The sequence below is a fragment of the Acomys minous genome, assembly GCF_964271855.1.
Source record: "Acomys minous genome assembly, chromosome: 17".
In the NCBI taxonomy this organism is placed as follows: Eukaryota; Metazoa; Chordata; class Mammalia; order Rodentia; family Muridae; genus Acomys; species Acomys minous.
The window spans coordinates 55870096-55897482 of NC_140500.1; the positions used below are offsets into that span (position 1 = coordinate 55870096).

A 27387-nucleotide genomic window follows, 5' to 3' on the forward strand; every position below is an offset into this window, starting at 1 on the left:
AGGCATGTAGATCTCTAAGTTCTAGTCAGTTCTGTTCAAGTAGTAACGTTGAGAGTGAGTTGATTTTTTTTTTTTTTTGGTTTTTCAAGACAGGGTATCTCTGTGTATTCTTGGCTGTCCTGGGCTCACTTTGTAGACCAGGCTGGCCTTGAACTCACAGAGATTGGCCTGCCTTTGCCTCCCAAGTGCTGGGATTAAAGGTGTGCACCATCACTGCCCAGCCATGTTTTTGTTGTTGTTGTTGTTTTTTCTTTTTCCTTTTAGATTTTCAAGGAACTTTCATTTTTTTAAAATATATTTTATTAATTTATTCATTGTTGTTTTTTTCTTAGACAATGTCTTCTGTATATCCCTGACTGGTCTGGTACTATATAGGCCAAGTTGTCCTGGAACCCAAGGCAACCCTCAACCTAAGGCTGCCTCAGGTTCCCAAGTGCTGGGACTGCAGGTGTTCACCACATCTGGCTTCATACTCCAATTTTATTTTATTTTTTTAAGGATTTATTTATCTTATTTATTGCATATGTGTGCTTTATCTGCAGAAGAGGGTATCAGATCGCATTGTAGATGGTTGTGAGCCACCATGTGGTTGCTGGGAACTGAACTCAGGACCTCTGGAAGAGCAGGCGGCACTCTTGACCACTGAACCCTCATAGTCCAATTTTAAAATGCCTTAGTACCCCATAAATGAAAATGGTGTGTTGGCCTTTGTTGACAAAACCCATATCGAAACCAAAATACCTTCTTCCCTGCAGCAGCTCCAGGCCAGGGCAGAGTGGAGGCGGGTAAGCCATTGACTGACCGCCCTTACCCCTTTCTCATGCCTCACCGGCCTCACCCCTTTCCCTTCTTCCAGTGACCTCGGCCGAGCTGAGAGGTCAACCCACCCAGAGCCACTCTGGTTCAGTGTACATCTTGGTATGGAGGCAGTTTCTCTTGATCACAGGTGCCCACTACCACGAGTGTGCCAAAGCAAGGCTCTTGGAAGCCCTCTGCTGTGGCACTGTAGCTCCCGGCTGGGGCTGCTGGGCCTCTCTCACCGGCGTGGAGTTCCAAACAGCTCTTCTGCTTTCTCTCTGCGTCAGCCTTTCCCTTTTCATCTGCTTGGCCAGTGGGGCTGCTCACGGGGCCTGCGGTGATGGTGTCGTCCGTGGGCTCGCTCCCTGTGGTCTCCTTAAGTTTTGGGAGCTCTCCCCCTTGCCCCCTAACCCCCAAGATTTGGATTTTGTCTTTCACCCATGGATGGATCTCAAGGCCCTAGAACAGTGCTTGGCCTGAAACAGCCATTAATGAATCTATTGAATCAAACAGCCCTGGAGGGTCTAAAGTGGCTGTCTAAAAAGGCTAGAACATTCTCAATTTCCTGTCATCTTTAGAGATGGGGCCTATTTGATCTAGTTCAAACTGCTTACAGACAGGAGTTAGTTGGCCCACAAGTTTTCCTTGTGCCTCTTCTCAAGTGCAGATGTTTCTTTGTTTTTGTTTCTGTTTTGCCTGGGACCTGGCCTCCTTTCTGTCTTATCATTCTTCCAAATGAGACCCTGGGTCATTCTACCCACAAGGATTAAAAAAAAAAATTTTTTTTTTGTTCATTTCCCCTTGTCTTCATTTTTGACTTAAAGGAAACTGCCTTTGCTGCGTGTCACCAGGGCTTTCGATTCTCAGAAGTGGAAACATTGAGGTTTCTGCCTCAGGAGCTCTTCACTTTCAGCCCTGGCTGTCCCCTGTCCCACAGCTACCCTAATAGAGGCCTCTTGCCTGCTCCCTGGCAGGCCAGTGAGGGATGGATGTGGGTCCTGGCTGAGGTGGGCTGAGGGAGGGATGAACTGGAGCTATCAACAGTTGTCAACCAGTAGCCCAAAGGCTTCTAGAGAGGGCGCGGCAGACTGAGTGGCAGAGGGCTGCCCTGAGAGGATTTAGGGAGGTGTTAGCATGAAGGCTATGAAGAGGTGCGGGCGGATTTCCGTCTTGGATGCTGTGCCTAGGGCTAGGTCCAAGCTAAGGCGGGCTCCGGGACGATGAGGGCGGGGAAGGTAGTGTTAAGGGCGGGGTCAGGGCTGAGTGGAGGATCAGGGCGGTGCTTACAGAAGTGCTAAGAAGTGAGAAAAGAAAACCGTGCTGAGGGCGGGATCAGGGAAAGAAGGGTCGGGGGTGTTGGCCGTGGTGTAGGGTAAGGACCGCTGCTCGGGGGAGGGTCGGGAGGTGAGACGCGGGGGTCCGGACTGGAATGACAGGGTAGGAGGCGTTGGTTCCGGGAGGGGGGCGACTGGGCGGTCCTGGGGGCGGGACCCAGACGCCGAGCGGCCGGGGATGGGCGGTGCTGGAGAGCAGGGAGGCTCGCCCCGCCCTGAAGGCGGCGCACGAGAAGGCCTGAGGTAGCCTTGGGCCGGCGTTGCACCGACGGCTGGGGGAGAAAGCTCGGCGGAGGGCCGGGCGGTGCGCTCCCGGGCGGAGCCGAGTCCGCGGGGCTCCAGGCGGGGCGGGGCCGTCGTTCGGTCCGCCGCGCAGCTCGTTCAGGTGCTTGCGACCGCTCCACGTAGCTAGGCGTCCGGTCGGCTCGCTCGGGGCGCACGGACCTCGGCTCGCGGCTGTCGTAAGCCCAAGTCGGGTCCCCCCACCCCAACCCCGCCCGCCCTCCCGAGTCCCAGGACTCCGGCGGAGCCATGGCGGGCCCGGGCCCCGGGGATCAGGACGAGCACTACGATTTCCTGTTCAAGCTGGTGTTGGTGGGCGACGCGAGCGTGGGCAAGACGTGCGTGGTGCAGCGCTTCAAGACCGGTGCCTTCTCCGCGCGTCAGGGCAGCACCATCGGCGTCGACTTCACCATGAAGACGCTGGAGATCCAGGGCAAGCGGGTCAAGGTAGGAGGCGACGCGGCCCGCTGCTTTGCTCCCGGTGGGCGGTTCCTGGCTGGTCCTTCGGCTTCCCCTTCTCTTGGAACGGGCTTTGGGCCTTGATGTCCGTGCTGGGTCCAGGTCCGAAAGCACTGACTTGGGTTCTGGGAGTGGTGACAGTGGGCGGCCAGAGCGTGGAGGAGGGATCCTGCCCCCCTGGTCCACTCCCCCGACCCCTCCACGGCGTGGGGACTCCTCCAAAATAACTTGCGGTGGAAGGCAACCTGCGGGCCGTTCCGTGAGCGCCGCGCATGCCGGGACAGACCCTCCTCTGCGTGGCCCTCTGGGGAGCACTCAGCCAGATAACGACATCCCCGTGACCAACCGGGAGGGACCAGGAAGTAGTGGCTGCTAGCACCGGAGGGCCAAAAGTTTTTTGTCAGAATTTCCTCCGTGGCCACGCCTCCCTGCAGTCTCATATGGACTTGGTGGTGGAACTCGACTCCTCTAGGACCAGCGCGGGGTCGGGGGTAAGGGGGTGGGGGCTTCCCCAACTAGGGGTTGATGGAAACTGAAAACTTCACAGATACCGGAAGGTGGGGGAGAGAACCAAACTTTGGCAATGACCCCAGCAGAAACAGCAGGATGTGGTTGCCACAATGTCCTGGCAATGATTTGATAAATAATATTTGTGATGAATGAAATCAGTTTAACCTAGGTGTCTGCCCTCTCTAAAACAAAACAAAACAAAACAAAAACCGGTAGCATCCTGGACAGTACGCAGCATTGTTCCTGCTCACAGAGGCACTCAGTAACTTTCCTGACAGAAAACCTTTGCCATTTCTCATGGCTTCGAGCTCACAAGGATTTTCCAAACAGCTCTACCAAGTACTGGGTGGGGGCTCTCCTGTGTTTTCAGGACTTGAAGCCAGGGTGGTGGGGGTGGGGGGAGTGGGGGATGGGTGGGGTGAGGGGTGGGTGGGGTAGGGGAACGCTGAAAGGGGGAGATGGGAGTCTCTTGACCCTGGTGCTCTGTGGCTCTGCTTATTTGGGTGGCTGTAGGCCTGTTCTCTGTTGCCCTTGGCTGGGATAAGTCAGCTCTTTGTTTCTATAAAGTTGGGATAATTCCTGGGTGTTGCCTCTCTCTCCTGTCCCATCGTGTAGAAAAAAAGCAAGTCAACAAATCTTTTTTTTTTTTTTTTTTTAAATGACCACTGTGCCTCTAGAGATTTGCCTGCAAGGTTTTTAAACGGTCCTTTGGGTTTCCGGTATATTTTGGTGTCCCTGAGGTGGGAAAGGGCCAGATGCAAGGCAGATTTGGACCATCCCTTTGGAGCAGGTGGCGAAGGAAGGGCTGTTATGGGTGGAGTCAACATGCAAAGTACAGGGTGAAAATGAGGAGGATGGTTCCCCTTTGGGAAGCTGTCGGCCTGTGCCCAGTGTGTGTGTGGCTCTCTGTGCTGACTGGTCAAGGAGGGGGCAGCATTCCTGTTTACCTGTGGAGATAACCCGTCACCTAGTGCAGCCCTGGGTGGACTGTGCACTTGCGCTTAGGTTATGCAATGCAGGCTGTGCAGGTCATCGTTTCTTTTCCCTGTGGTCACTCCAGATTTTCCTCCTAGGAGGCAGCCTTGTGGGCCTGGGAGTAGCAGAGCTCTGTGTGTGTGTGTGTGTGTGTGTGTGTGTTAATACCTCAAAGCTGTGTTGGTTGTGCTTTCTAGAAGCTCTTGTGAGTCAGCTGTCTAATGGTGTGTTGTACAGACTGGAGGGCACTGTTACTGATGTTATTCTTTCACTGGTGCTGGGGGGTTGAACTTAGACACAAGCTCTACCAGTAAAGCCTGTCTCCCACCTGATCTGGGCTTTGTAAGAGTTTGAGGAAGCTTGGAGGCTGGCCACCTTCCGCCCCGGCCCTGCTGAGATTGGAAGTTCCCTGCAGTGAGTTGGGAAGGCCAAGAAGGCAGAGGCTTTGCTTCCTTCCCACGGGTCAGCAGAACCCACTGCATTCAGTTCTGTGTTTCAGTCGTCAGAGCAAAACCATCTCATCCAGTTCTCTGTTTCAGTTTTACTTGTTCGTTCAGAGAGTTCTGCTATAGTGGAAAACTGAAAATAACAGATCCTGATCAAGTTCTTTTTTTTCTATAGTCACTTCCCTTTACAACCGTTGCCCTGCGTCTCACCAGCCTGTCCCCCAGCCTCTTTGGCCGTCTTCTTTAAACATGCCGAGCTTGTTCCTGCCTCATCGGCTTTGCGTCTATTTCCCCTTCTTGTCATGCTGTGTCCTGAGACCCCAGTGTAACTGATGGCTACTCAGGTTCTAGCATGAGTACGGCTTTCCCACGGTGTCCTCCCGTGACCTCCCAGGTCTTTTCCTCCTATTGTCTAGGTGCTTAGAGCACTTTACCTAGACTTGAAATTACCTGGATTGTCTCTTCCTGCTGAAGATAAGGCCCTGAAACACCCAGATCCTGTTGGCCAGTGTCAAACACATGTGTTCATTATATGCCTGTTTACTGGTTAATATTTATAGAGAGGAAGCCAAAGCCAAGAAAAGTAAAGTGACTGGCTTACCTGCAGTCTCCTATAAGACAGGGCAAAACCAGGGTTTGAACTGGGGTTTTTGTTTGTTTTGTTTTGTTTTGTTTTGTTTAATTCAAGACGGGGTTTCTTTGTGTAGCCTTGGCTGTCCTAGACTTGCTTTGTAGACCAGGCTGGCCTTGAACTCACAGCGATCAGCTTGCCTCTGCCTCCCAGGTGCTAGGATTAAAGGTGTGCACCACCACACCTGGCCCAGGATTTAAACTCTGGATTGGGCTGGCTTCTGGGTACAGCGGTCCCTTTCTGATCCCCTCTGTGCTTGGAAAAGTAACCCCAAAGTTTTGAAGGGTGACGGATCCAGTGAACCTTCACGCTCTCTGGGAGCAGAGTGTGCACCTGGGCTTCTTTTCCTCTTCTTCTCTGTTCTTTCAAAGACAGAGCTTCATATAGTGTGGGCTAGCCTGGCCTCACACTCATTGTGTAGCTGAGGACGCCCTTGAACTTGCGATCTTCTTGCCTGTTTCCCAAATGCTCAGGCCACAGGCATCTACCACCACAGCCAGTGCTTATACTTAGGAATCTTCTAAATATTTTCAATAAGAGCTGGCCCCAGGATATTTCAGCTAATAGGAACATTGAGATAGGCCCACTCAGGGGGCTGCTTAGATGACTCAGCAAGTAAAAGTCCCTGGTGCCTGAGTTTGACCTTAGAACCCAGGGTGCAAGGTGAGGACTGACTCCTGAAAGTTGACCCCTGAGCTCCACACAAATGCTATGGCATGTGTGTACCTTCCTCTATGTGTGCGTGTTCGACACACACATGTCATAGATAGACAGTGAATTGAAAAAAACAGCCCACTCAGCCCACATAAGCTGCTGTGTAGGTTCACAAGCCTCTTCGTTTGAGGTGTCCTGGATTTGTTTGACTGGAGCACTGAGGACTGTACAGCCAGGACACATGAATCACAATGCTGCTTGTCTGTCTGATTGCAGAGTCTGAACAAGAACACTAGGCCAAGAGCCTGCTGGCTTGGGTCTTACTCCTGTCCTTGCAGCTGGAGTCCTTTCTTGGAGCCTCAGGCTTCCTCAGCTCTGAAATGGGACAAATGACCCCTGACCTGTTTGTGAAAGTTGTTGAAAGACTGTGGACATGGTTGGAGACATTTACGTTTTCCTGGCTTGTGGTTTTAAATTGTATTTTAAATGCATTATTATTATTGTGTGTGTTCGAGCGTGCATGGGTGTGTGCAGCAGCAGGGTTCAGGGGGGCACAGGACACCTTGTGTAAGTCCCTTCTCTACTCCCACTGTGTGTGGGTCGCCAGGCTTTGCAGCAAGCATCTTCACTCACTAAGTCATCCTGCTCTCCCTTCCTAGCCTTATTTTTTTTAAATAGATGATCTATTCATATTGGTTTCAAATTACAAAATTTCAAAGACTTAAAGGGATACACAGGGAAGATTTTGTTATTCCTTTCTCCCCCTGGCTACCCTGAGCCTAATAAGCAGAAAACAATTAGTACTGCCCATTTCTTTTTTAATCCCCCAAATATATTATAAACAAAGCAAACAACAACAACAAAAACAAACCAAAAACCCTAATGATGCAAACAAGTAGAAGAGTTTGTTTTAACCGTTGCTTTTGTCACTATTTTCCTCTCTAGATGACTAAGGATGGTGAGGTCGCTTCTCCTCCCTCGCTGCTCCCTGCTGCACTGCCCCCCAGCCAAGCTCTGCTCACACCCTGAGTCCTTTCCCACTGCCTCTCACTTCCTTTATGTGGGCACACAAAGGCCTGTTATGTAAACCTGGTTTTGCAGATCACTAGGCACCCAGGGCCCCAAGTACAGGCAGCCTGGTTAGGGTTTCACAAACCCTTTCCACGGCTTCGTCAGGCCTCCTGGCCACTGGGTGGAGACACCGCCACACCTCTCCTCCATGGAGTCTGTGCCTTTGGACCGGGCTTCAGTGCATTGTTCTTGACTCAAGCTCATTGTGCCTGGCCTCATAAATGTTCTTTGTTTTCATACGTACTCCTGTTACTTCCAAAGTAGGGGTAGGGAGGCTGGTGATGGAATCCAGAGCCCCCGTGCACTCTACACAAGGGCTCCTTGCTGAGCTCCGCTCCCAACTCAGAACACATTGGTTTGCCCTCCCAGCTCTTCCAGGCTAGGGTCTGGCTTTGCGTTTGTGCATTTCCTGTTCGGATAAAATCAATCTGACAACTTTTCGGTTCTGCTCAGAAATAGTAAAAGGACTGTTAGATAAGAGACGTTCTAGGTCACGGTAATTTCATGAAATCTGTTCTTGATAGCAGTGGCCACCATTGTCACCGTAAACTAAGCCTTGCCTCCTGAGGGTTCTGCCCGTCCTTGGGGCAGTGCTCAAGTAGGGATTGGGGGTGGGGCAAAGAAGCAAGCTAACCCCTCAGCTTAGCATGTGTTACATTGGCGTACGGTGGCTCCTCTTCTAACTTAGCATTTTCTAGGGTGCCTTCACAGATTCTTCTCCAGTGGGTTGCCAGGAGAATGGGAAGCGATGGTGTGTAAGTCCCTGTGAGAGGAAGTGGCGTGAGGAGCCAGGAAGGGTGGGCTCTCTGCCTGCTTGCCATTGACCTGCCTACCTCTGCTCTTTTGCTTCCCTTTTGTTTTCCTTTTGTTTTTATAATTGCCTATCTCCCGCAGCTCAGAGTGACCTTGAACTTGTGGTCCTCCGTCTCTACCTCCCAAGTGCTGGTATTTCCGGTGTCAGCTACCACACCTGGCTCTGTTAAGGTTTCTCTGGGTACTTGGGGCAGGAGACATGGTTAGTGCGTGCCTCTGTGCATCTTAACGCGTGCTCCCGTCTCCTCTCATTGTTTCCCGTGATCTTTGCAGTCAGCCTCTGTGGGAGGTATCTCCACTGTATGAGAGAAGCAAAGGTAGCCTGGATGTGGCAAGTCTTGAACCAGGGCCTAGCCTTTCGGCTGTTGGTCAGAAGCTGTTCTGGTTTTGGAGTCTTAAACATCCTCCACCACTGCAGCGAGCATACAAAACCAGCAAGCGAGGGAGGCGGGGATCGGTGTAAAATCTTGTCACGGAGGCCAGCAAGTGAGTGGCTCAGTGGGTAAAGGTGCTTGCTGCCAAGCCTGGGACCCACATGGCAGAAGGGAAGGATCAACTCCTGAAAGGTGGTCCTCTGGCCCCCCACACTTGGTGGCACACAGGTGCTCCTTGCTCCCAAATAAGTGTTATTTAAAAATTAAAAAAAAAAAAAATAAAGTAAAATCTGGCTGTCATAGATCATTTGCGCTGTGCACTGTGATTAGCCGTATTGCTTCAACATTGTAATACCAGGTGCTTAATCGAAACAAATACTTGTTTCAGTGAATTGGGCAGTGTTAAAGATGACCGCTGAGACCAAGAGAGAAAACCGGTCTCCACGACTAATGTTTGAATACAAAATGCTTTGTTTATATTGCAATAGACACCAACCAAATGCTGCTAGAGAAAGCGCCTCTAGCCTGCTTCGAGTCCTTGAGTAAGGACCTTTTGTCATTAATATCGTCTTAGCTTCATTTAATATCTTCTCCCTTTTGTTGTTATGGTTTGAGACAGGGTCTCATTATGTAACCCTGGCTGGCCTGTACTTGCTGTACAGCCCAGGGTAGTTTTAGATTTGGAACAACCCTCCCATCTTAAGAGCTGGGGTTAGGAGCTTGCCCATACCTGGCTTCTTCCACTCTCAATTGCATCACTTTGTCGTGGAGACCTCGGTGGAAAAAGGAGAACCAGTCCTCAGTGCGATGCTTGAGACCTGGTTCTTTTATTTACAGTACTGGAGAGCGAACCCAGGATCCTGCACATGCTAGGCTAATGCTTTACCACCGCACTGTATGTTTAGCCCTCTTTTTTTAAAATTTATTTATTATGTATACAGTACCTGCCTGCATGCCAGAAGAGGGCACCAGATCTCATTACAGATGGTTGTGAGCCACCATGTGGTGGCTGGGAATTGAACTCAGGACCTTTGGAAGCGCAGTCAGCGCTCTTGACCTCTGAGCCATCTCTCCAGCCCCATTTAGCCCTCTTTTTAAAATTCAATTTAATTTTTTATTTTATGTAGGTCTGGCTGACCTACAATTTACTTAGGTTGGCCTCAGTGCTGTGGTGCCCCTGTGTCACCCTTACAAATGCTGCTGTGAGCCACCATGGTGGCATCAGACTTCATTTTGGACCAAAGAACTGCTAACACAATGGCAGGTCCTAGTGGCCTGTTGACTGTTTTTAATCACCAGATCCATCCCTGCAGACCTGCCCGAAGAGAAAGGACAAGGTTACAAAAAGAACTCCGGGTGTAGAGTGTCATAGCTGATTGAACATTTGGAACTCCCATTTCAAGAAGCCAACTCTGAGAGGAACAGCACCCATCAAAACACTTAAGTTCTAAGCTGTGATGTCAAAGATTCAGTCACATTGCTGTACTTTCCAGTCATATTTGTTTTTGCTATATATATATATATTTTTTTTTTTTTTTTTTGAGACAGGGTCTTATTATGTTGCCCTGACTTGCCTGGCACTGGCTATGTAGACTGGCCTGGTCTGGAGTGCACAGTGATCAGCCTGCCTCTGCCTAATGAATGCTAGGATTAAAGGCTTGGGCCACCACTCTCATCTTTATTTTTGAGATAAGATCCATGTTAACTAGCATGGGCTGGTACTCCTGGGTTCCAGGGCTTGTCCTGCTTCAGCCCCTGGGTAGCTGGGATTAAAGGCATGGGTCACTGTATCTAGCCTAACATTCCACATGGGATGGCATCACTTTGCTCATGAACACAGGGAAAAACCTAAGTATTGATGTTCTATCGGGTCTGATTGCACAAGCCTGTAATGTCAGCTTCTCACAGCCTCAGGCAAGAGGGTTACAAGTTCAAAGTTGGCCTGGGTGAATTAGTGAGACCTTGTCTCAAAAACCAACCAATGGGAGTCCGTGAGACGGCTCAGTGGTGAAAGGAGCTTGCTGCCAAGCCTGACACCTGCGTTTGATCTCTGGGGTCCACACCGTGGGAGGAGAGCTGCCCTCTGCCCTCCACGTGCACATCCCTTTCCTGCACACAAAAATAAGTAAAATGTAGTAAAACAAGAAACCAAACAACCCACCAAACAAACAAAACCAGTTCTAAGGGTAATAGCTCATTGCTGGAGTGTTTGCCTGCCCAGCATGCCCGCCCTATGTTCCATTCCCAGCACTGTAAAAAGTAAAAAATAGCCAGCTGGTTCACTTTAGGTTAGAGGGCACACCCAGGTCCAGAGGACAGTTCTGACGTGGTGCCCTGTGTCAGGCTTTTACTGAATGTGTCTCATATTTTTTCCTTCATTTCTTTTCTTTTTTCTTTTTCTTTCTTTCTTTCTTTTTTTCTTTTTTTTTAGACAGGGTCTCTCTATTATATAATTTTGGCTATTTTGGAATTTGCAGTGTACACCAGGCTGGCTTTGAACTCAGAGATCTACCTGCCTCTGCCTCTTCAGTGCTGGGATTAAAGGCGTGCTCTACCATGCCTTTTTTTTTTAAACATTTTAAAAAATATTTATTCGTTTTATTTTATGTGTGCAAATGTTGACCTGCATGTATATCTACCGTGTGCTTGTCTGGTTGTGATATCCCTGGAACTGGAGTTACACACAGTTGTGAGCAGCTGTGCAGGTGCTGGGAGTTGAACCTGGTCCTCTGAAAGAGTAGCAAGTGCTCTTAACACTGCGTCACCTCTCCAGCGCATTTTAATTTTTGAAGTGGCAGCTTTTTAAGAGTACTAAGTACACCTTGACTTGAGAGACCCACGTTTAGCCTCCAGCCAGCAGGTATGGATTATGTAGCAGAATAGCAAATAAGTAATTAATTAAAGATAAATAAATAAATGCCTTATTTTAGGTCACAGTTTTAGAAGCTTCTGTGTATTTTCCTTGGCTGCTTTGGGCTGGTAACAGTGCATCATGGGGGCATGTAGTTGAGGAAGACTTGGAAAAAAGAGAGCGAGATCTCGATATCTCTTCAAAATCCTGTCCCCAGGGCTGGAGAGATGGCTCAGTAGTTAAAAGCACTGGCTGTTCTTCCTGAGGACATGGCAGCTTAAAACTGTAACTCCTATTCCATGGGTTCTGATGCCCTCATACAGACATGCAGGCAAAACACTAATGTACATAAAATAAAAAGAAATAAATTATTTTTAAAAATCATGTCCCCAAGGAGCCAATTTCCACTTACCAGGTTCCACTCTCTAAAGTTCTACCAGCTACTGTTAGTGCCACAGGCTGGCCACCTACCTACTGTTAGTGCCACAGGCTGGCCACCTACCTACTGTTAGTGCCACGGGCTGGCCACCTACCTACTGTTAGTGCCACGGGCTGGCCACCTACCTACTGTTAGTGCCACGGGCTGGCCACCTACCTACTGTTAGTGCCACAGGCTGGCCACCTACCTACTGTTAGTGCCACAGGCTGGCCACCTACCTACTGTTAGTGCCACAGGCTGGCCACCTACCTACTGTTAGTGCCACGGGCTGGCCACCTACCTACTGTTAGTGCCACAGGCTGGCCACCCACCTACTGTTAGTGCCACGGGCTGGCCACCCACCTACTGTTAGTGCCACGGGCTGGCCACCGAGCTGTAACTGTGAGGGGAGGTCAGTCCCTGGCTGCAGTTTGCTGAAGCCTTGTCATTTCACACCAGACAACTGCTTGATTGCCATTGCTGTGGCGGGGAGTGCAGAAGCCGGCTGAGCTGTTGGTGCTGGGGATCAAACAGAAGCTCCTCCACCAGCTCCCAAGTTCCTTCTTTAAAACTTAACTTTGCAGTGCTGGGAATTGAACATTGGGCCCCACGTACGCTGTGCAAGCAATCTACCTCTGACCTCAGTTCCAAACACTATATTTTTTTTGCAGTTAGAATTACTTTTAGTATGGTTTCAATGAGAAGTTAATTTTCTTCTTCTTCTTCTTCTTCTTCTTCTTCTTCTTCTTCTTCTTCTTCCTCCTTCTCCTCCTCCTCCTCCTCCTCCTCCTCCTCCTCCTCCTCCTCTTCTTCTTCATCCTAATTTTATGACCAAAAAAAAGTTACAGTTGTCAGAATAAATATCAGTTTGGTAGCTCTGACTTGCTAATATTTGCTACATTTGTATTTTGGTGAAATATGTAGAAAAATAAATATTTTAGGAAATACATGGAAATTCTGTGAATTATGTAGAATACATCACACAGAAAAATACTTTTATAGCTGGATGTGGTAGCACATACCTTTAATCCCAGCACTCGAGGCAAAGGCAGGCGGATCACTGTGAATTTGAGGCCAGCCTGGTTTACAAAGGGAGTCCAGGACAGCCAGGGCTACACAGAGAAACCCCTACCCCCCCCCCCCCAAAAAAAAAAACCAAAAAAGAAAGAAAGAAAGAAAAACAAGAAAAATACTTTTGTTATTGAAGTGCCAGGGCAAACTCCCAACTCTGTCTTTCTGACGCTGCTCCTGGCTCTTTTGAGAGCCACAGCCTTGCTTGGAGTAGCTCACTTGTGCTTGGCCTGTTCAAGGTCCAGGGTTCCATTCCGAGCTCTGAAGGGAAAGCCGGCTTTCCAAGGCTTCAGGCTGAGCATTGGGGGAACAGCATGCAGTTGAAATGAGAGCGAAGGCGAAGGACGCACAGAGCCTGCTCATAGATTCGCTGCGCTAGAGGTTTGGACTTCAGCTCCCGCACAGGGAGAGAATTCTCCTGGAACTGACAGGCTCATGGCTCGTGGTTTGCTTTCTCTCAGTGGTCCAGGTCCCAAAGAGGAAAAGGTACAGGAGATGGCGCGGTCTCTGTTCTTGAGGCCTCATCTCGGATAGCACCCAATGCTGTCTGTCACTGTGGTGGCTGGAGATTCTGAGCCACGCAGTGGACACACCTGGCGCAGACAGGGCAACCGTATTGATAGTACAGATAGCTACTATAGCGCAGGGCCGTGTGGTGGCTATGGTTGCTGTGGACAGGCACGGGTGTACATTGCATGCTTGGACAAGCCCGGAGGATGCCGCAGTCCACCTTGTCCAGGTGTCATGGCGACAAAAGGGTTGAGGGAGGCACTGATAATGGAGGAGTGTTACTAAGGAGGCAGGGGACAGAAGGTGCTTCAGATGCCACGGCTGTATGCATGCCGGACCATAGAAATACACTAAACAGCGTGGCTACAGCTTGGGAGTGGGGAGAGATGGGGCTATGGATTGCTCCCAGGTCAGCCTGATCCCGCTGGCATCACGTCCACTGTGTTCTGAGGAGCAGGAAAGTGTTCAGTTTTGTCTGAGAGAGTGGGGAGGCTGCCCCGGCGCTGTGTCCTGCGGGCTGGTGTGGAGGACCCAAGACTGAGATGAGATCCCAGCTACTTTCTCTTTACCAAAATAACGGGCCACAGGGAGGGTGAGGAGAGTCGAGCCTGTGGTGTGGTGCATTTGACTGAGGAAGTCTGGCAAAACAAGAAGGCCTGGCCGACTGGGAGTGCAGCTCTGTGGTAGAGCAACTTGCTAAGCAAGCACAAGGTCCTAGCTTAACCCCTCCCCTCCCCCATTTAAAAAAAGAAAAGAAACAAGACAGAGTCACCTTACCTGGTGATAGAGAGAGCTTGAGTTTAGAGATTTAACTGTGGGGGCTCTGAGGGTCCCTGAGGGCACAACTTGTGGCCTCTAAGAATGTCACTAAAGGCTCTCCTGACAGGCACAATCACACGAAGAGCTCCACTGGGTGCTGTCCTGGTGCCCTGGTGCCCATCTGCACCGAGTCAGGTCCCTGGGAAGGACCCCTGTGCTCCAGGCTCTCCTCGGGGCTGTGGCCTCATGGATACTAGTAGGTGGGCGGCCTGAGCTTCCAGAAAGGGAAGAAGAGGTTGTTGGGAACACTCAGCCCTTTATGAACAGCTGAAGTAGGAGTTGTTTGCCAACCGTAAACACGTCGAGAACATTCAGGCAAGGATTTGAATCTTGGGGGGGGGGGGCAGGGAAGAGACGGGATGGGACAGGATGGGGGAGGGCAGGGGGATGTAACTCATTGAGGAGCCTTGTAGACAGTGAAGGGCTAGGGCTCGGAGTTCCACTGCCACAGCCTCTGGCCTGGGACTGTAGATGTACAGTGTGATCTCACAGCTGGGCATGCAGCTTAGTTGGTACAGTGCTTGCCCCACATGCACGAAGCCATGGGTTCTGTCCTGCATAAAACTAGGAATGGCGGTACCTGCCTGTGCTCCTAAGACTCAGAAGATGGAGGCGGGAGGGTCAGAGCTCAAGGTCCCTTTTGGCTACATAGAGGGTTCGAGGCCAGCCTGGATACGGGAGGTCCTGTCTCAAAAAAAGATTGGTCTTTTTATTATTTCAGTTAGACAGATAGGGAATGCCAGCAGCTGTGGGCACCCTGCTGAGTTCTGCCTGTCTGGATACAAGGCACCATGGACTGTTCTCTTAGCACATGGGCTGATGCTGTCCAAAATGTGATGAGGGCACCTGCAGAAAGCTGGCACGGCTGCCCTTAGTCACATGGGCGGATGCTGGTGTTGTTACGGAACTTGATGCAGGAGCCACGCTATTGCAAGGAACTGAAGTGCTGTTTGATGCTGTGCCTTGGCTATGTTGGGGGAGCCGGAGGAGTTGTGGATGCAGGGGCTGTCGCCATCCCTCTGATATGGCCTCCCTCCGATGTCCTCAGGCCGGTGTGTTTTCACTTTTCTTATCCTCACATATTCTCTGTCAGATCAAGACTTGCCTCTGGGCACTGGGTTAGAGTTAAACATTGTTCGATGCAGTTAACACACTAGCGGTGGTATCGATAGGTCTTAATTATTTATTAGCACCCTTTTATAATGTTTATTTTTCCTTTAAGTAAGTTAAGATCTAGGGGGTGTCTTAGGGTTTCTGTTGCTGTGAAGAGACACCGTGACCACAGAACTCTTATAAAGGAAAACATTAATTTTGGGTTGGCTTACAGTTTCAGAAGTTTAGCCCATTATCATCCTGGTGGGAAGCAAGGCAGCGTGCAAGCAGACATGGTGCTGGAGAAGGAGCTGGGAGCTCTACATCTTGATCCTCAGGCAGCAGGGTACTATGCTTCACATGGGGCATAGCTTGAGCATATGAGACCCCAAAGCCTGCCACCAAAGTGACACACTTCCTTCAACAAGGCCACACCTACTCAACAAAGGCAAACCTCCTTAATAGTGCTACTTCCTATGCGGCAGGCATTCCAACACACCAGTGTATGGGGGCCATACTTTTTCCAGCCACCATGGGGTCAACATGATTTGACAGCTATTAAACTTTTCCTGGTACCCTGGCTGTCTTGAGTAGGGGATTATCAGCCAAGCAGTGGGCTCTGATTGGCCTCAGGGCCCCCTTGCTAATTTGAACACTCCATGGATTCCATGAGGAAGCTATACCAACTTGGTGAACTCCAGCAGCTGTTTCCCCTTAGGACAGAAGTGGGGGCGGGGGGAGGCGCACACATTTCTCTGGCTTAGCAGAAAACCTGTGGTTGAGGCAAATATGATCCTTGATTTGTTTAAGGACACGGTGATAGTGCAGATACCCTTGGCACAGCACAGCACCTTTCTGGCCATTTAAGAAGTCAGCTCAGTTCATGTTTACCCTTTTGTACTGAACTGTGGGGTTGCAACACTAGATCAAATGAAAGGCTTCTCCTGAAGGCCCTGTCCTTATCTACTTTTCATCATCATTATTAGTAAAGTGGGCTGACATGGCAACACAGAGACACGAGGAAAGACCCAGAAGCTGTGGCAGTAGAACAGCAATAGCAATAATAGGGCGGCTGAAGAATTCCTGAGAACAACCGGGACAGAAACATGGGAATAGAGGGGCAGACAGCGGGGTCAGGGGGTCAAAGGTGAAGAAATAGAGGCTTTCAAGAACCAGAGACGAGAAACTGCTAGCTCCAGTTGCTTGAAGAGTTCCAAGGAGCTGCCAAGTGTTCCGTATGGGCCCGGGGTCCTAGACACATTAGGCCTGAGAGCTGTGACGCCAACCACTGTAGGAGCTAAGGCCCCCAATATTGAGGTTCATGAAGGAGCATAATGCAAACTGTGGGAGACTGAGGACCACAGTAGCTGCCAAGAGGCCACTGCTGATTAAAAAGCAAGAGCAAGCCGGGCATGATGGCACGTGCCTTTAATCCCAGCACTCTGGAGGCAGAGGCAGGCGAGTTCGAGGCCAGCCTGGTCTACAAAGCGAGTCCAGGACAGCCAAAGCTACACAGAGAAACCCTGTCTCGGAAAACAAAAACAAACAACAATAACAAAAACAAGAGCAGTGAGCCTCCAGCCTCAGGACCCGGAGACACAAGCCTTTGGCTACTAAAGCCTGGAGCTTGAGCTGTAGGGCTGCTGGTCCATCCCAGGGGCACTGGGGTGGGATGGGGTGGAGATCGCCAGCTCTGGGAGACCTTTCATCACCTACTCACAATTCTTATTAAGAGAGCAAGACCCCAGCCAGACAGCAGAGCGGACCTGCCCACCAACTGCACTTCCCTTGAGTGTGGCTTCCACCTCTCTTTCATACAGCACACTGGGGGCGTTTACAGCACTGGAGAACCTGCAGCTAAATTCTTCCCGAGAGGACAGAGCACAGGCCGCGGAGGCTGGTTGGAGGAGGAGCCCTCAAACACTGCCTCCTGGTTTGACTCATGTCCCAAGACATCATAAAAAATAGCTCAGGAACTTGTATTTGGGTCAGTCTTACCATCTCAGTTTTTGCCCTGAGAACTAACTTTTCCAAGGTTCTCTTCTAAGGCGAAGAAACCTGGAACTTTCCACTGTCTGTTTACTCAGGACAGACTCCTCTTCCATTGGGAGGGACAGGACGCAGGTCTTGGAACTGAACTTCCAGTGATGTTTTTAACCTAGAAAACAGGGTTGATTTACTGCAGCCATGTGACTTAATTCAGTGAGCCACGAATCCCTGGAAAGCAGCTTGCGGCCATGTGAGTGTGTGTGTGTGTGTGTGTGTGTGTGTGTGTGTGTGTGTGTGTGTGTGTGTGTGTGAGTGTGTGTGTGAGTGTGTGAGTGAGTGTGTGTGTGAGTGTGTGTGTGAGTGTGTGTGTGTGAGAGTGTGTGTGTGTGAGTGTGTGTGTGTGTGTGTGAGTGAGTGTGTGTGTTTGTGTGTGTGTGTTGCTGTATCTCATGCTCCCTGCCTAGCTCCTAAGGCCCTCTTGATGGATACTTGAGTAAAATAGATTATGCTTCCTACGGTATGGGCTGTTAGAGAGGCAGGAGCGCCAAGGGAACAAGAGTTCCTTTAGCTTAAGGCTGGAGACCGAGTACCAGGGAGAGCTGCCCTAGGGTGATAAAGGATGCATAGGAGAGTCTGAATGCTAAGGTAGGACCCAGTGGTGCCGACAGTATTGCTTCACGGCGAGCTTGTGGAGACTTGTGGGCCAGCATAGCTGGGGGTCATTGAGTGTGGGACGGAAGGGAGCCCCACCGCCACCGCGGACGGTGATACCAGGCTTCACATTACAGGGTCAGAGAAGGGAGAGAAACTCACCCGCCCCACCTTGCTTGGTGGCCGAGGAGGGCAGTGTGTTCTTCTGAGCATGTGTGCTCTGGGGGCCCATTTTTGTCCTCACTGGACTCAGAAGTGCTCTGGTCCCCGCTCAAGGACACAACTCCAGGTAGCAGTGGCCTGGAGAAGCCCTCCTAAAGGCCAGGTGCGGGCTGGGAAGGCCTGAGAAGCAGGTGTGCCAGGTGAGAGAGTGCAGAACCAAGCCCTGCTGGGCCCTCCTGTGAGTGCAGCGGCAGGGACTGGTGTGGTGTCAGTGCGGTAGGTGTTCTTGGCAGCTTGAGGCTGATTTCTCTCCTCTGTGCAGTGAAAAAGGCGCTTAGCTTTCATAACACTCAAATTGACCCACAGTCGGCTGTCAGGAACTGGGGCTTTGGGTCTGATTCCAGGCTAGGCTCCTGGGACAGAAACAGCACCTGTTCCTCCAGCTTTTATTGGTACTGTGGACATCTTATGCTAGGCACTGTGAACATCTTATGCTAGGCACTGTTGACATCTTATGCTAGGCACTGTGAACATCTTATGCTAGGCACTGTGGACATCTTATGCTAGGCACTGTGAACATCTTATGCTAGGCACTGTGAACATCTTATGCTAGGCACTGTGAACATCTTATGCTAGGCACTGTGAACATCTTATGCTAGGCACTGTTGACATCTTATGCTAGGCACTGTGAACATCTTATGCTAGGCACTGTGGACATCTTATGCTAGGCACTGTGAACATCTTATGCTAGGCACTGTGAACATCTTATGCTAGGCACTGTGGACATCTTATGCTAGGCACTGTGAACATCTTATGCTAGGCACTGTGAACATCTTATGCTAGGCACTGTGAACATCTTATGCTAGGCACTGTGAACATCTTAAGCTAGGATGCTAGGCACTGTGAACTTCTTATGCTAGGCACTGTGAACTTCTTATGCTAGGCACTGTGGACATCTTATGCTAGGCACTGTGCTGGGGGCTGAGGAGAGAGAAGAGAACCAGATAGACACAGGCCTGCCTTATGGAGCTCACACTAAGAGTGTGTGTATGTGTGTGTCTGTGTATTTGAGTGTGTGTGTCTGTGTCTGAGTGTGTGTGAATGTGTGTGAGTGTGTCTGTGTGTGTGTCTGTGTGTGTCTATGTGTGTGTGTATGTGTGTGTGTGTCTGTGTGTGTGTGTCTGTGTGTGTGTGTGTATGTGTGTGTGTCTGTGTATGTGTGTGTGTCTGTGTGTGTGTGTGTAGGTTATGTCAGGCAGTGAAGTATTGTGAAGAGGATTGAGTTGGGTCTGAGCTGGGCTATAGCTCATCGATAGAACTCTTGTTAGCATGTGTCGGCTCCCGAGTTCCCAGCACTGTCCAAAAAGAAAGAAAGGAAAAGAAATTGAGGTGAGGGAGTAGATGGGACTGCTCTGTGGAGGTGATGAATGAGAGTTCATTAGAATAAAAAAGGAAGTGTTTGGGCTGGAGAGATGGCTCAGAGGTTAAGAGCGATGACTGCTTTTCCAGAGGTCCTGAGTTCAATTCCCAGCAACCACACGGTGGCTCCCAACCACCTGTAATGAGACCTGGTGTCCTCTTCTGGTGTGCAGAAACACAGGCACGCAGAACACTGTATAAATAATAAATTAATACATGATTTTTAAAAAGGAAGTGATCACGCAGGACAAAAGCCCTTGCTACTGTGACCTAGTATCTCAGGAAGCACAGATTTAATTGCTTTTGTTTTTCCCCCATCAGTTCTGCTCTAGACTACAAATCTGTGTTTCTTCTTCTTGGGATTTGTTGATCTCCTTGGATTTTTAAGTCAGTGTCTTTTATCACACATTGAGATTTCTTGGCCATTAATTCTTTCATCACGGGTCCATACCCCCTCTCCACTGCCCATGCGCAGCAGGGTGCCTCTCATAGGCCACTGACCTTTATCAAATGAAGAAATAAATGGAGGAGAAAGACCCTACGCCCCATTGCTTTGGCCAAGGTGGATCAGCAGGCACCCATGCCCCAGTCCAGCCTCCTCACCACCAACTGTGGAATCATTAGACCCAATATTGTACAGCCAGGACCCGGGGAGCTTGCAGAAGACCCAAATGCAGACCTCACTGCAGCCTGGGAGCCAGTTCCTCACTGCAGTGGTCCGCATCTGCAGCTGCAGTCAGGGTTAAGAGGCTAGCTTGTCCATGAAGGACTCTAGTCAGAAATGCCTCTTGTCCTGAGGGACCCTAGAGCTGTGAGGCCAGCTGCTTTCCTCCAACCCAGTCTCTCTTATTCCTCACACTGGGTCTCTAAGTTGCTTTCTTTTCTATCTTTTTCTTCTCTTTTCTTTCTTTCTTTGTTTTTTTCTTTCTGTTTTTCAAGACAGGGTTTCTCTGTGTAGCCTTGGCTGTCCTGGACTCACTTTGTAGACCAGGCTGTCCTTGAACTCACGAGATCCACTTGCTTATGCCTCCCGAGTGCTGGGATTACAGGTGTGCACCACCATGCCCAGCTCTTCTTATTTTATTTGTGTGTGTGTGTACATCCAGAGGCCAGAAGAGAGAGTCGGGTGCCTTCCTGTCACTTTCCATCTACTCCTTTTGTGGCAGAGTCTCTCCCTGAACCTGAGGCTGAAGTTTTCTTGACTAAGCTAGAAGCCAGCAAGCATCAGTGACCCTGTCTCTGCCTCACTTGGAGCTGAGGTTACAAATGGGGTTACAAAGGGGTGCTTTGCTGTGTGGTGCTGGGATCCAGATTCTGGTCCTTTGTATTGCACAGCAGCCACTCAGCCTCTGAACCACCTCTCCAGCCCTGAGCTGCTTTCTAAGGCTCACAGAGGACTTTCTGTGATCTGTCTTTAGGCCAGTGGACCCACTGTGGGCATGGGTCTGTGGGCTGCCCTTCCTGTCCCTTTGACATGTGTCCGACGGTTCGATCCCTTTCTTCAGCTACAGATTTGGGACACGGCTGGCCAGGAGAGGTTCCGAACCATCACCCAGAGCTACTACCGCAGTGCCAATGGGGCCATCCTTGCATATGACATCACCAAGCGGAGCACCTTCTTATCAGTGCCTCACTGGATCGAGGACGTGAGGAAGTACGCGGGCTCCAACATCGTGCAGCTGTTGATTGGTGAGCCAGGGAGGGGCCAAGAACAAGCCTCCTCTGTGCCTTCCCCTTTTTTCTTTCCCAGTACAGGGCAAGCCTGCCCAGGGAAGGGCTGAGCTTGACCAGGAAAGGAGCCAGAAATTGAAGCAACAGTTTGCGAGTCCTGATTCCTCTTGTCAGCGTCAAAGTTAGACTCAGAGTTGAGATTACAAGGCAAGAGGTGCAGGAGTTCGCTTGGCGGCCCCTTTGTGCCAGACCGTCCAGCTCTAAGGCGTGGCGTTTGCAGACAGCGCTGCAGGAAGCAATGTGGCTGGTTTACTGCCTTGTGGTTGAGCACTTAGCTAGTGTGCACGGGGCTATAGGTTTCATCCCCAGCAGTGCAGAGGAGGGAAAAAAAGCAATAAAATGAAAAACTGAGAGGCCATAGAGTAAGAATTTTTTTTTCATTTTAAAATTACATTGTGTGTGTGTATGTCTGTCTGTCTGTGAACACGTATGGATGCACACATGGATGCACTGCTGTCACATGTAGAAATCAGAGGACAACTGTTAAGAGTCAGTTCTTTCCTTTTTACTAAGTGGGGCTTGGGAGCTAAACTCAAATCACTTAACTTGGCAACAAGTGTCTTCACCTGCTGAGCCATCTTGCTGGCCTAGAATAAGAAGTTTAAACATTTAAAAAATATTATCTGTTTATCTATCTGCCTGCCTGTCTACTTACTATGTCTGTCTGTCTGTCTGTCTAGTATGTGTATATGGGTATACACATGCCAAAACCTGTGTGTGGAGGACAAAGGACAATTACATTGTTTTCTCCTTCCACTGTGCAGGTCCTGGGGATTGAGTCGAATTACTTAGCTTAACAGCAAGCACTTCAACTCACTGAGTCAGCTGTTGATGCTTTTTTGTTTTTGTTTTTTGTTTTGTTTTGTTTTTTTGAGACAGCGTTTCTCTGTGTATCCTTGACTATCCTGGACTCGCTTTGTAGACCAGGCTGGCCTCGAACTCACAGCGATCCCCCGCCTCTGTGTACCGAGTTCTGGGATTAAAGAGTGCACCACCACGCCTGGCTCGACACACTATCTTTCTCTGAGCTCTCATATTTATACCCTTCAGAGTTCCCAGAATTAAACTAACTGCAGCTCGCAAAGACCACACCCCTGTCTGTGCCAGGAGACAGGCCATCATCAGCTGGCAAAGACAACACCTGTAATTATCAGCTGTGTAGAAACTAGAGCCCAAACTAAAATCCCACACTTGAGATTAAAGCAAAAATGTTTGCATAACATAACTGAGCTTTTAAAGAAACCAAAACTTTCATTACAGCCAGCTGAGAATAAAGAGTTTTTTAAAAGAAAAGAAAAAAAAAAGCAGCCTGACTTGGTGGCTACACCTGTCCCACTTCTCAAGAAGCTAAGAGGCAGGAGGATTGCTTTAATCAACAAGTTCAAGTCTAGCTTGGACAACCTAATAAGAACTCCATTTATTTATTTAATGTTTTTCAAGACAAAGTTTCTCTGTGTAACTCTGGATGTCCTGGAACTTGCTTTGTAAACCAGTTTGGCTCCAAACTCTGAGATCTACCTGCCTCTTTAATCATGAGTGCTAGGATTAAGGGTGCACGACACCACCACCCTGGCTGAGAACTCTTTTTAAAAATGATTCAAATAAGCAGGGCCTGGCGGTGCACACCTGCAATCCCAGCACTCTAGGAGGCAAGAGACAGGCAGATCTCTGGTTTACAAATCAAGTCCAGGATGGCCAAGGCTACACAGAGAAACCCTGTCTTGAAAAACCAAAATAAATAAATAATCTAAAAATAGTTCAAATGTGCTGAGTGTGGTGCTGCTCACCCTTAATCCCAGCATTCAGGAGGCAGAGGCAAGCAGATAGCAGATCTTTGAGCTCAAGGCTGGTCTGCATATCAAGTTCTAGTCCAGCCACAGCTATACCTGTCCAAAATAAATAAATAAATAAATAAATAAATAAATAAATAAATAAATAAATGAGTAGGATCTAGAGAGATGCTCAGTGGTTTTGAGCTGTCTCTCATGACCTGAGTTTCCCCAGCATCTACATTTTGGCTCAGACCATTTATAACTCCAGTTCTAGGGGATAAGACATCTTGTGGTCTGTGGGGCTGCCAGGCATACATGTGGTTTACAGACATACACACATGCAAAACAGCCACACACATAACATTTTTTTAAAAGGTTAAGATAAAACGGACTATTTAACGATAAGTTGGTCACCACACCCAGCGGTGTTTACCCGGAGCTGGTGGAGGAGGCCATGTTTGGGGACCCTTGGTGCGGCTTTGCTGGTTAGGACAGTGCAAGTCTGGCACCTGTGGGTCTTACCAGGCTCTGCTTGACCTTTCTCCACAGGGAACAAGTCAGACCTTGCTGATCTCCGGGAAGTCCCGCTGTCAGAAGCACAGAGCCTGGCCGAGCACTATGACATCCTGTGTGCCATCGAGACCTCTGCCAAGGACTCCAGCAATGTGGAGGAGGCCTTCACCAGAGTGGCCACTGAACTCATCATGAGGCACGGAGGCCCCATGTTCAGTGAGAAGAGCACCGACCACATCCAGCTGGACAGCAAGGACATTGCAGAGAACTGGGGCTGTGGTTGCTGACTGGGGTGGGGGGCAGGGCAGGCAGGCTGAGACCTCTCCATCTCCACCGGCTTCAGCCAGTCAAGCCCTACCCTTCAGAGCCAGCCCCCGCCCCACCCCACCCCACCCCCCCCCAGGCACACTGGCTTCTCTAGGGGGATTCCACACCCCTGGCCTGGATGCTGGGTAGGAAGGGAGAAGCAGGGTATCCTGTGCTGAGGCTATTGGCCCAGGGCAGGATGCTGAGGCTGTTGGTCCAGGTCAGGATGCGGACCATGCCCCCAGCCAGCATCTGCTCCCTCCATGTTCTTCACATTCCAGGACAAGCCTGAGCCTTCCAGCATAGACTATGATGGGAGATGGGCTGGCTGTGCTGCCCAGCCCCCCTCGTGCTGGTTTTGACCTTCTCCTGCCTTGACTGCTGCAGCTGTGCAGCAGGTTGCTGCTCTCCAGGGATGTGGCTGGTACCCCAGGTTCTTCCGGGTCATTCTCTGGCCTCTAACCAGAGTGTAAAAAGCACATCAGTTAGGTCCACGGACTGGTGCCGAAGCCTTGTCCTTGGGAAACCTGAGCTCATCGGGTGAAAGCGGCACCCTTCCTCACTGCCAGCTTGGAGCGCCTCGCTCCCTGGGCCTGGCTTGCTGCCTTACCAAGACCTCTCAAGTTTTTCTGCTTTTCCATGTAGCATCTTATTTTCCCTGACACAAGCGTAGGGCCAGCGGGGGCGCTGTCTGCAGGCTAACGGCCCCAAATGTTGCCAATCAGGTTGCAAAAGCGACGAATCTGCCCGTGTAGTTGAGTGAGATAAGAAATTGAAGGTTTAAGGAGTAAGAAGCAGTTTGCACGGGGCAGCTCAGAGCACATGCCAGGCCCGGGGAGCTTCTGTTGTGTCCCAGAGGCTAGGGTCAAGGGCCCTGAGGATGACAGCCTCCCCCATGTGGAGAAATTAAGTCCAGAGCTTCTAGGTCCCCGTGATCCTGATCTGGTTTACAGTTTCAAAGCAAAAAGGCTGGTGGCCCGAGACCTGGCCCTCTCACACACCTCACTGGCCCTGTGCCTGCCTTAATGGGTGCTTCGTCTGGGGTCAGAAGGAAGAGGTGTGGTTCTTAGGGTGCAGGGCTGTCCTCTGCGGGGTTTGGGGATAAAGCAGCTAGGTGCAGGAAATGAGCCAGGGGATGTTTCTAAGATGGTCCTAAGCCCATCTACCACCTCAATATAGACCCCTCCCTTACCCTAAGAAAGAGACTGCATTTAGACCCACAGGAAGGCCACATCAGCCTCCAGGGCTCAGTCTAATCTAATATGGATCAGGATGTTGCCTGCATCTCCTCCCACTGGCATCCTGCCCTTGTCACCTATCTGAAGCATTCTGGTCTGTCAGCCCCCTTCCTAGCGAGGCTAGAAGCAGGGCGTTGTGGCAGCTACATAGCAGCCTAGAGAGACTTAGATTACCAGAACCCACTGCCCCCATTTCAGGTAGGATTAGCCGAGCCTCGTTCTGACTGGATCTAAGGTGGCCTGAGTGAACCAGGGCCTGTTTGGAGTGCTTCAGGTGGGGATCATTGAGTCTGGACTGGGTAGGAGCTGCAAGTAGCTGTCCGCCTGCCTTTCCTGGGCCTGATGCAGTTGAGAAGGTCCTGTTTGTTGGTTTCAGTTGCCTCAAACTCCTGGCAGGGAGAGCTGGTTCCTTCCCTAACCCCTCCACTGGAGAGCCTGGCTGCACCCATGGGTGGATAGTACCCATCACTGAGTGTCCTTTACACCTGGTCGTTAGAGGTCCTCTGGCATCGGTTCCATGAGCAGGTCCTGTTGGGCCGATGTTTCCAGGGCCAGGCAGGAAGGCAGCCCTGACCTTGCAGAGTCCTGCTCTTCTGCTGATGAGGAGCTTGCCTCGTCTTGGGTGTGTGTCTGGTGTTCAAATGGAAGTCCCAGTTTTAGGATGTGTCTGTCCATCTGAGCCACTGACCCTTCCATAGCTACCCAGGACTGCCCAGCAAGCCTTGCTCTTTAGCAATACCGGTGTCGAGCCCAGCCAAGACATTGGGACCCTTCCATACTTGGGGCTTAGAGGAGGGAGGTCAGAGGCCTTCTGCTCTAGGCAGATCTCTACCCTATCTTCCACAAGATGGCTCCTGGTCGGTGATGGGGATTACTTGCCACCCTGAGCCACGAGCTCCCTTCCCAGCCTCTAAGGCAGTGTTTCTCAACCTGTGTGTCATATAACCCCTTTGGGGAGGGCATTTGAATGACCCTTTCACAGGGGCTGCCTAAGACCATCAGAAAACACAGATACTTACATTATGATTCATAACAGTAGCAGAATTACAGCTACGAAGTAACAAATAATTTTATGGTTGGGGTCACCATCACATGATGAACTAACTGTAATAAAGGGTTGTAGCGTTGGGAAGGTTGGGTCCGCTGCCATAAACGCCTAAGCCGCAACAGATAGAACGAAATACGCCCTGCATGGCCGTCTTCACTGGTGGTTTCTTGGCTCACCCAGCCCAGCAACCAGGAAGATTGTTTTCTCCATTCACAGGAAGATCACCTCACTTCCCTTTCACAATCCCGGGGTGCTGAGGTGTGTCTGAGGCCCCTGCCCTGCGCTCTTGAGCAGGAACAGTCCTGCCCCTAAGAGTTTAACCCAAACACCAACTTCCTTGAGCCCTGCATTCTACACCGCCCTCTTGTAACCACCCCATCCCCCCCCCCCCAAACACACCCCTGTTCCAGTTTCACTGCCGGACACAGGTTTGAAGGCCAGGCCTGGGTCCCTCACCCAGTATGAAGGACAGTGGCCTACACAGCCTGCCCACCTCTCAACTCACTGTCATGTCCAGGGCCCATGTGATGCCCCTCTCCCAAATCTGTCAACCTGCCTTCTTACAGCACAGAACCCCACAAGTGACCCAAAGCACATATCTCTGAGGGGACACGGCCCCTCCCCAGCCACAGGCCTTATCCCCCAGTATCCTGGCAAGGACAAGTCCTTGCCTTGATCCCCGGGTCCATGGCCTGGTAGGGCCCCCTGAATCCTGGACTGAAGCTGGCGCCTATGGAGAAGCTACAGCCACCATTCCAGACAGTAGTGCCAAGGCACCTGCCTTCTGAGCCTTTGTCAGAAGGAACCCTGGGCATAAGGACCAGAAAATAGCCAAGCCGGAGAGTCAGGAAACAAAACCAGCTTTCCTTCCCCTGGGCAGGCTTGGCCACCAGCAGCCCAATGCGTCTGGGGCAACAGAAGTTTAATCCCTTTCTCTTGTTGAAAAGTTCCCAACAGCAGGGACAGGTGGAGGTTGAATGCTGCTGGGGATGGTGAGGGAGTACCTACAGAAAGGCTGGTAGGGCCACGGTGACTGCTGCAGGACTAGAGTGAAGGATTATGGTCTTTCTAAAGGTACCAGAGAGCGGCCTCTTATGTCTCTTTGGGTAGAAGTCTGACCCCAAGGACACAGGCTCCAACTGGGGGAATCTACAGGAAGCCCCTGGTGTACACTGAATTGGTTGCCCTGTCCCAGGATGCTGCCAGCGGTGGGCCTCCAGCCAAACTCATCCCTGCACGGCCTGAACAAGGGCACAGTTGCCAGCCCAAGGATGCCGTGCACACTGGGGAAATTTTCACGTTACCTATTTATGGATATGTAAGTCTTTCTATCAGATCTATTTTTGAAACATGAAAAGTTGCCTTTCTGGATATGTCAGAGCCAGTGTACAATTCAACCATTAAACATTTTCCGTACTCAGTGCTCAAGCTTGGTCCTGTCACCTCTGGG

General features: G+C 50.4%; 1 protein-coding gene across 1 annotated transcript; it reads left to right on the plus strand.

Moving 5' to 3' along the window:
- The first annotated feature begins 529 nt into the window (after positions 1-529).
- RAB43 (RAB43, member RAS oncogene family) lies at positions 530-27360 on the plus strand. The gene is made up of 3 exons (XM_084766645.1): positions 530-2861; positions 20835-21018; positions 23382-27360. Exons 1-3 carry the CDS (start codon positions 2664-2666, stop codon positions 23630-23632), a joined length of 633 nt encoding a protein of 210 aa, XP_084622771.1. The 5' UTR covers positions 530-2663; the 3' UTR covers positions 23633-27360.
- Positions 27361-27387: the final 27 nt, after the last annotated feature.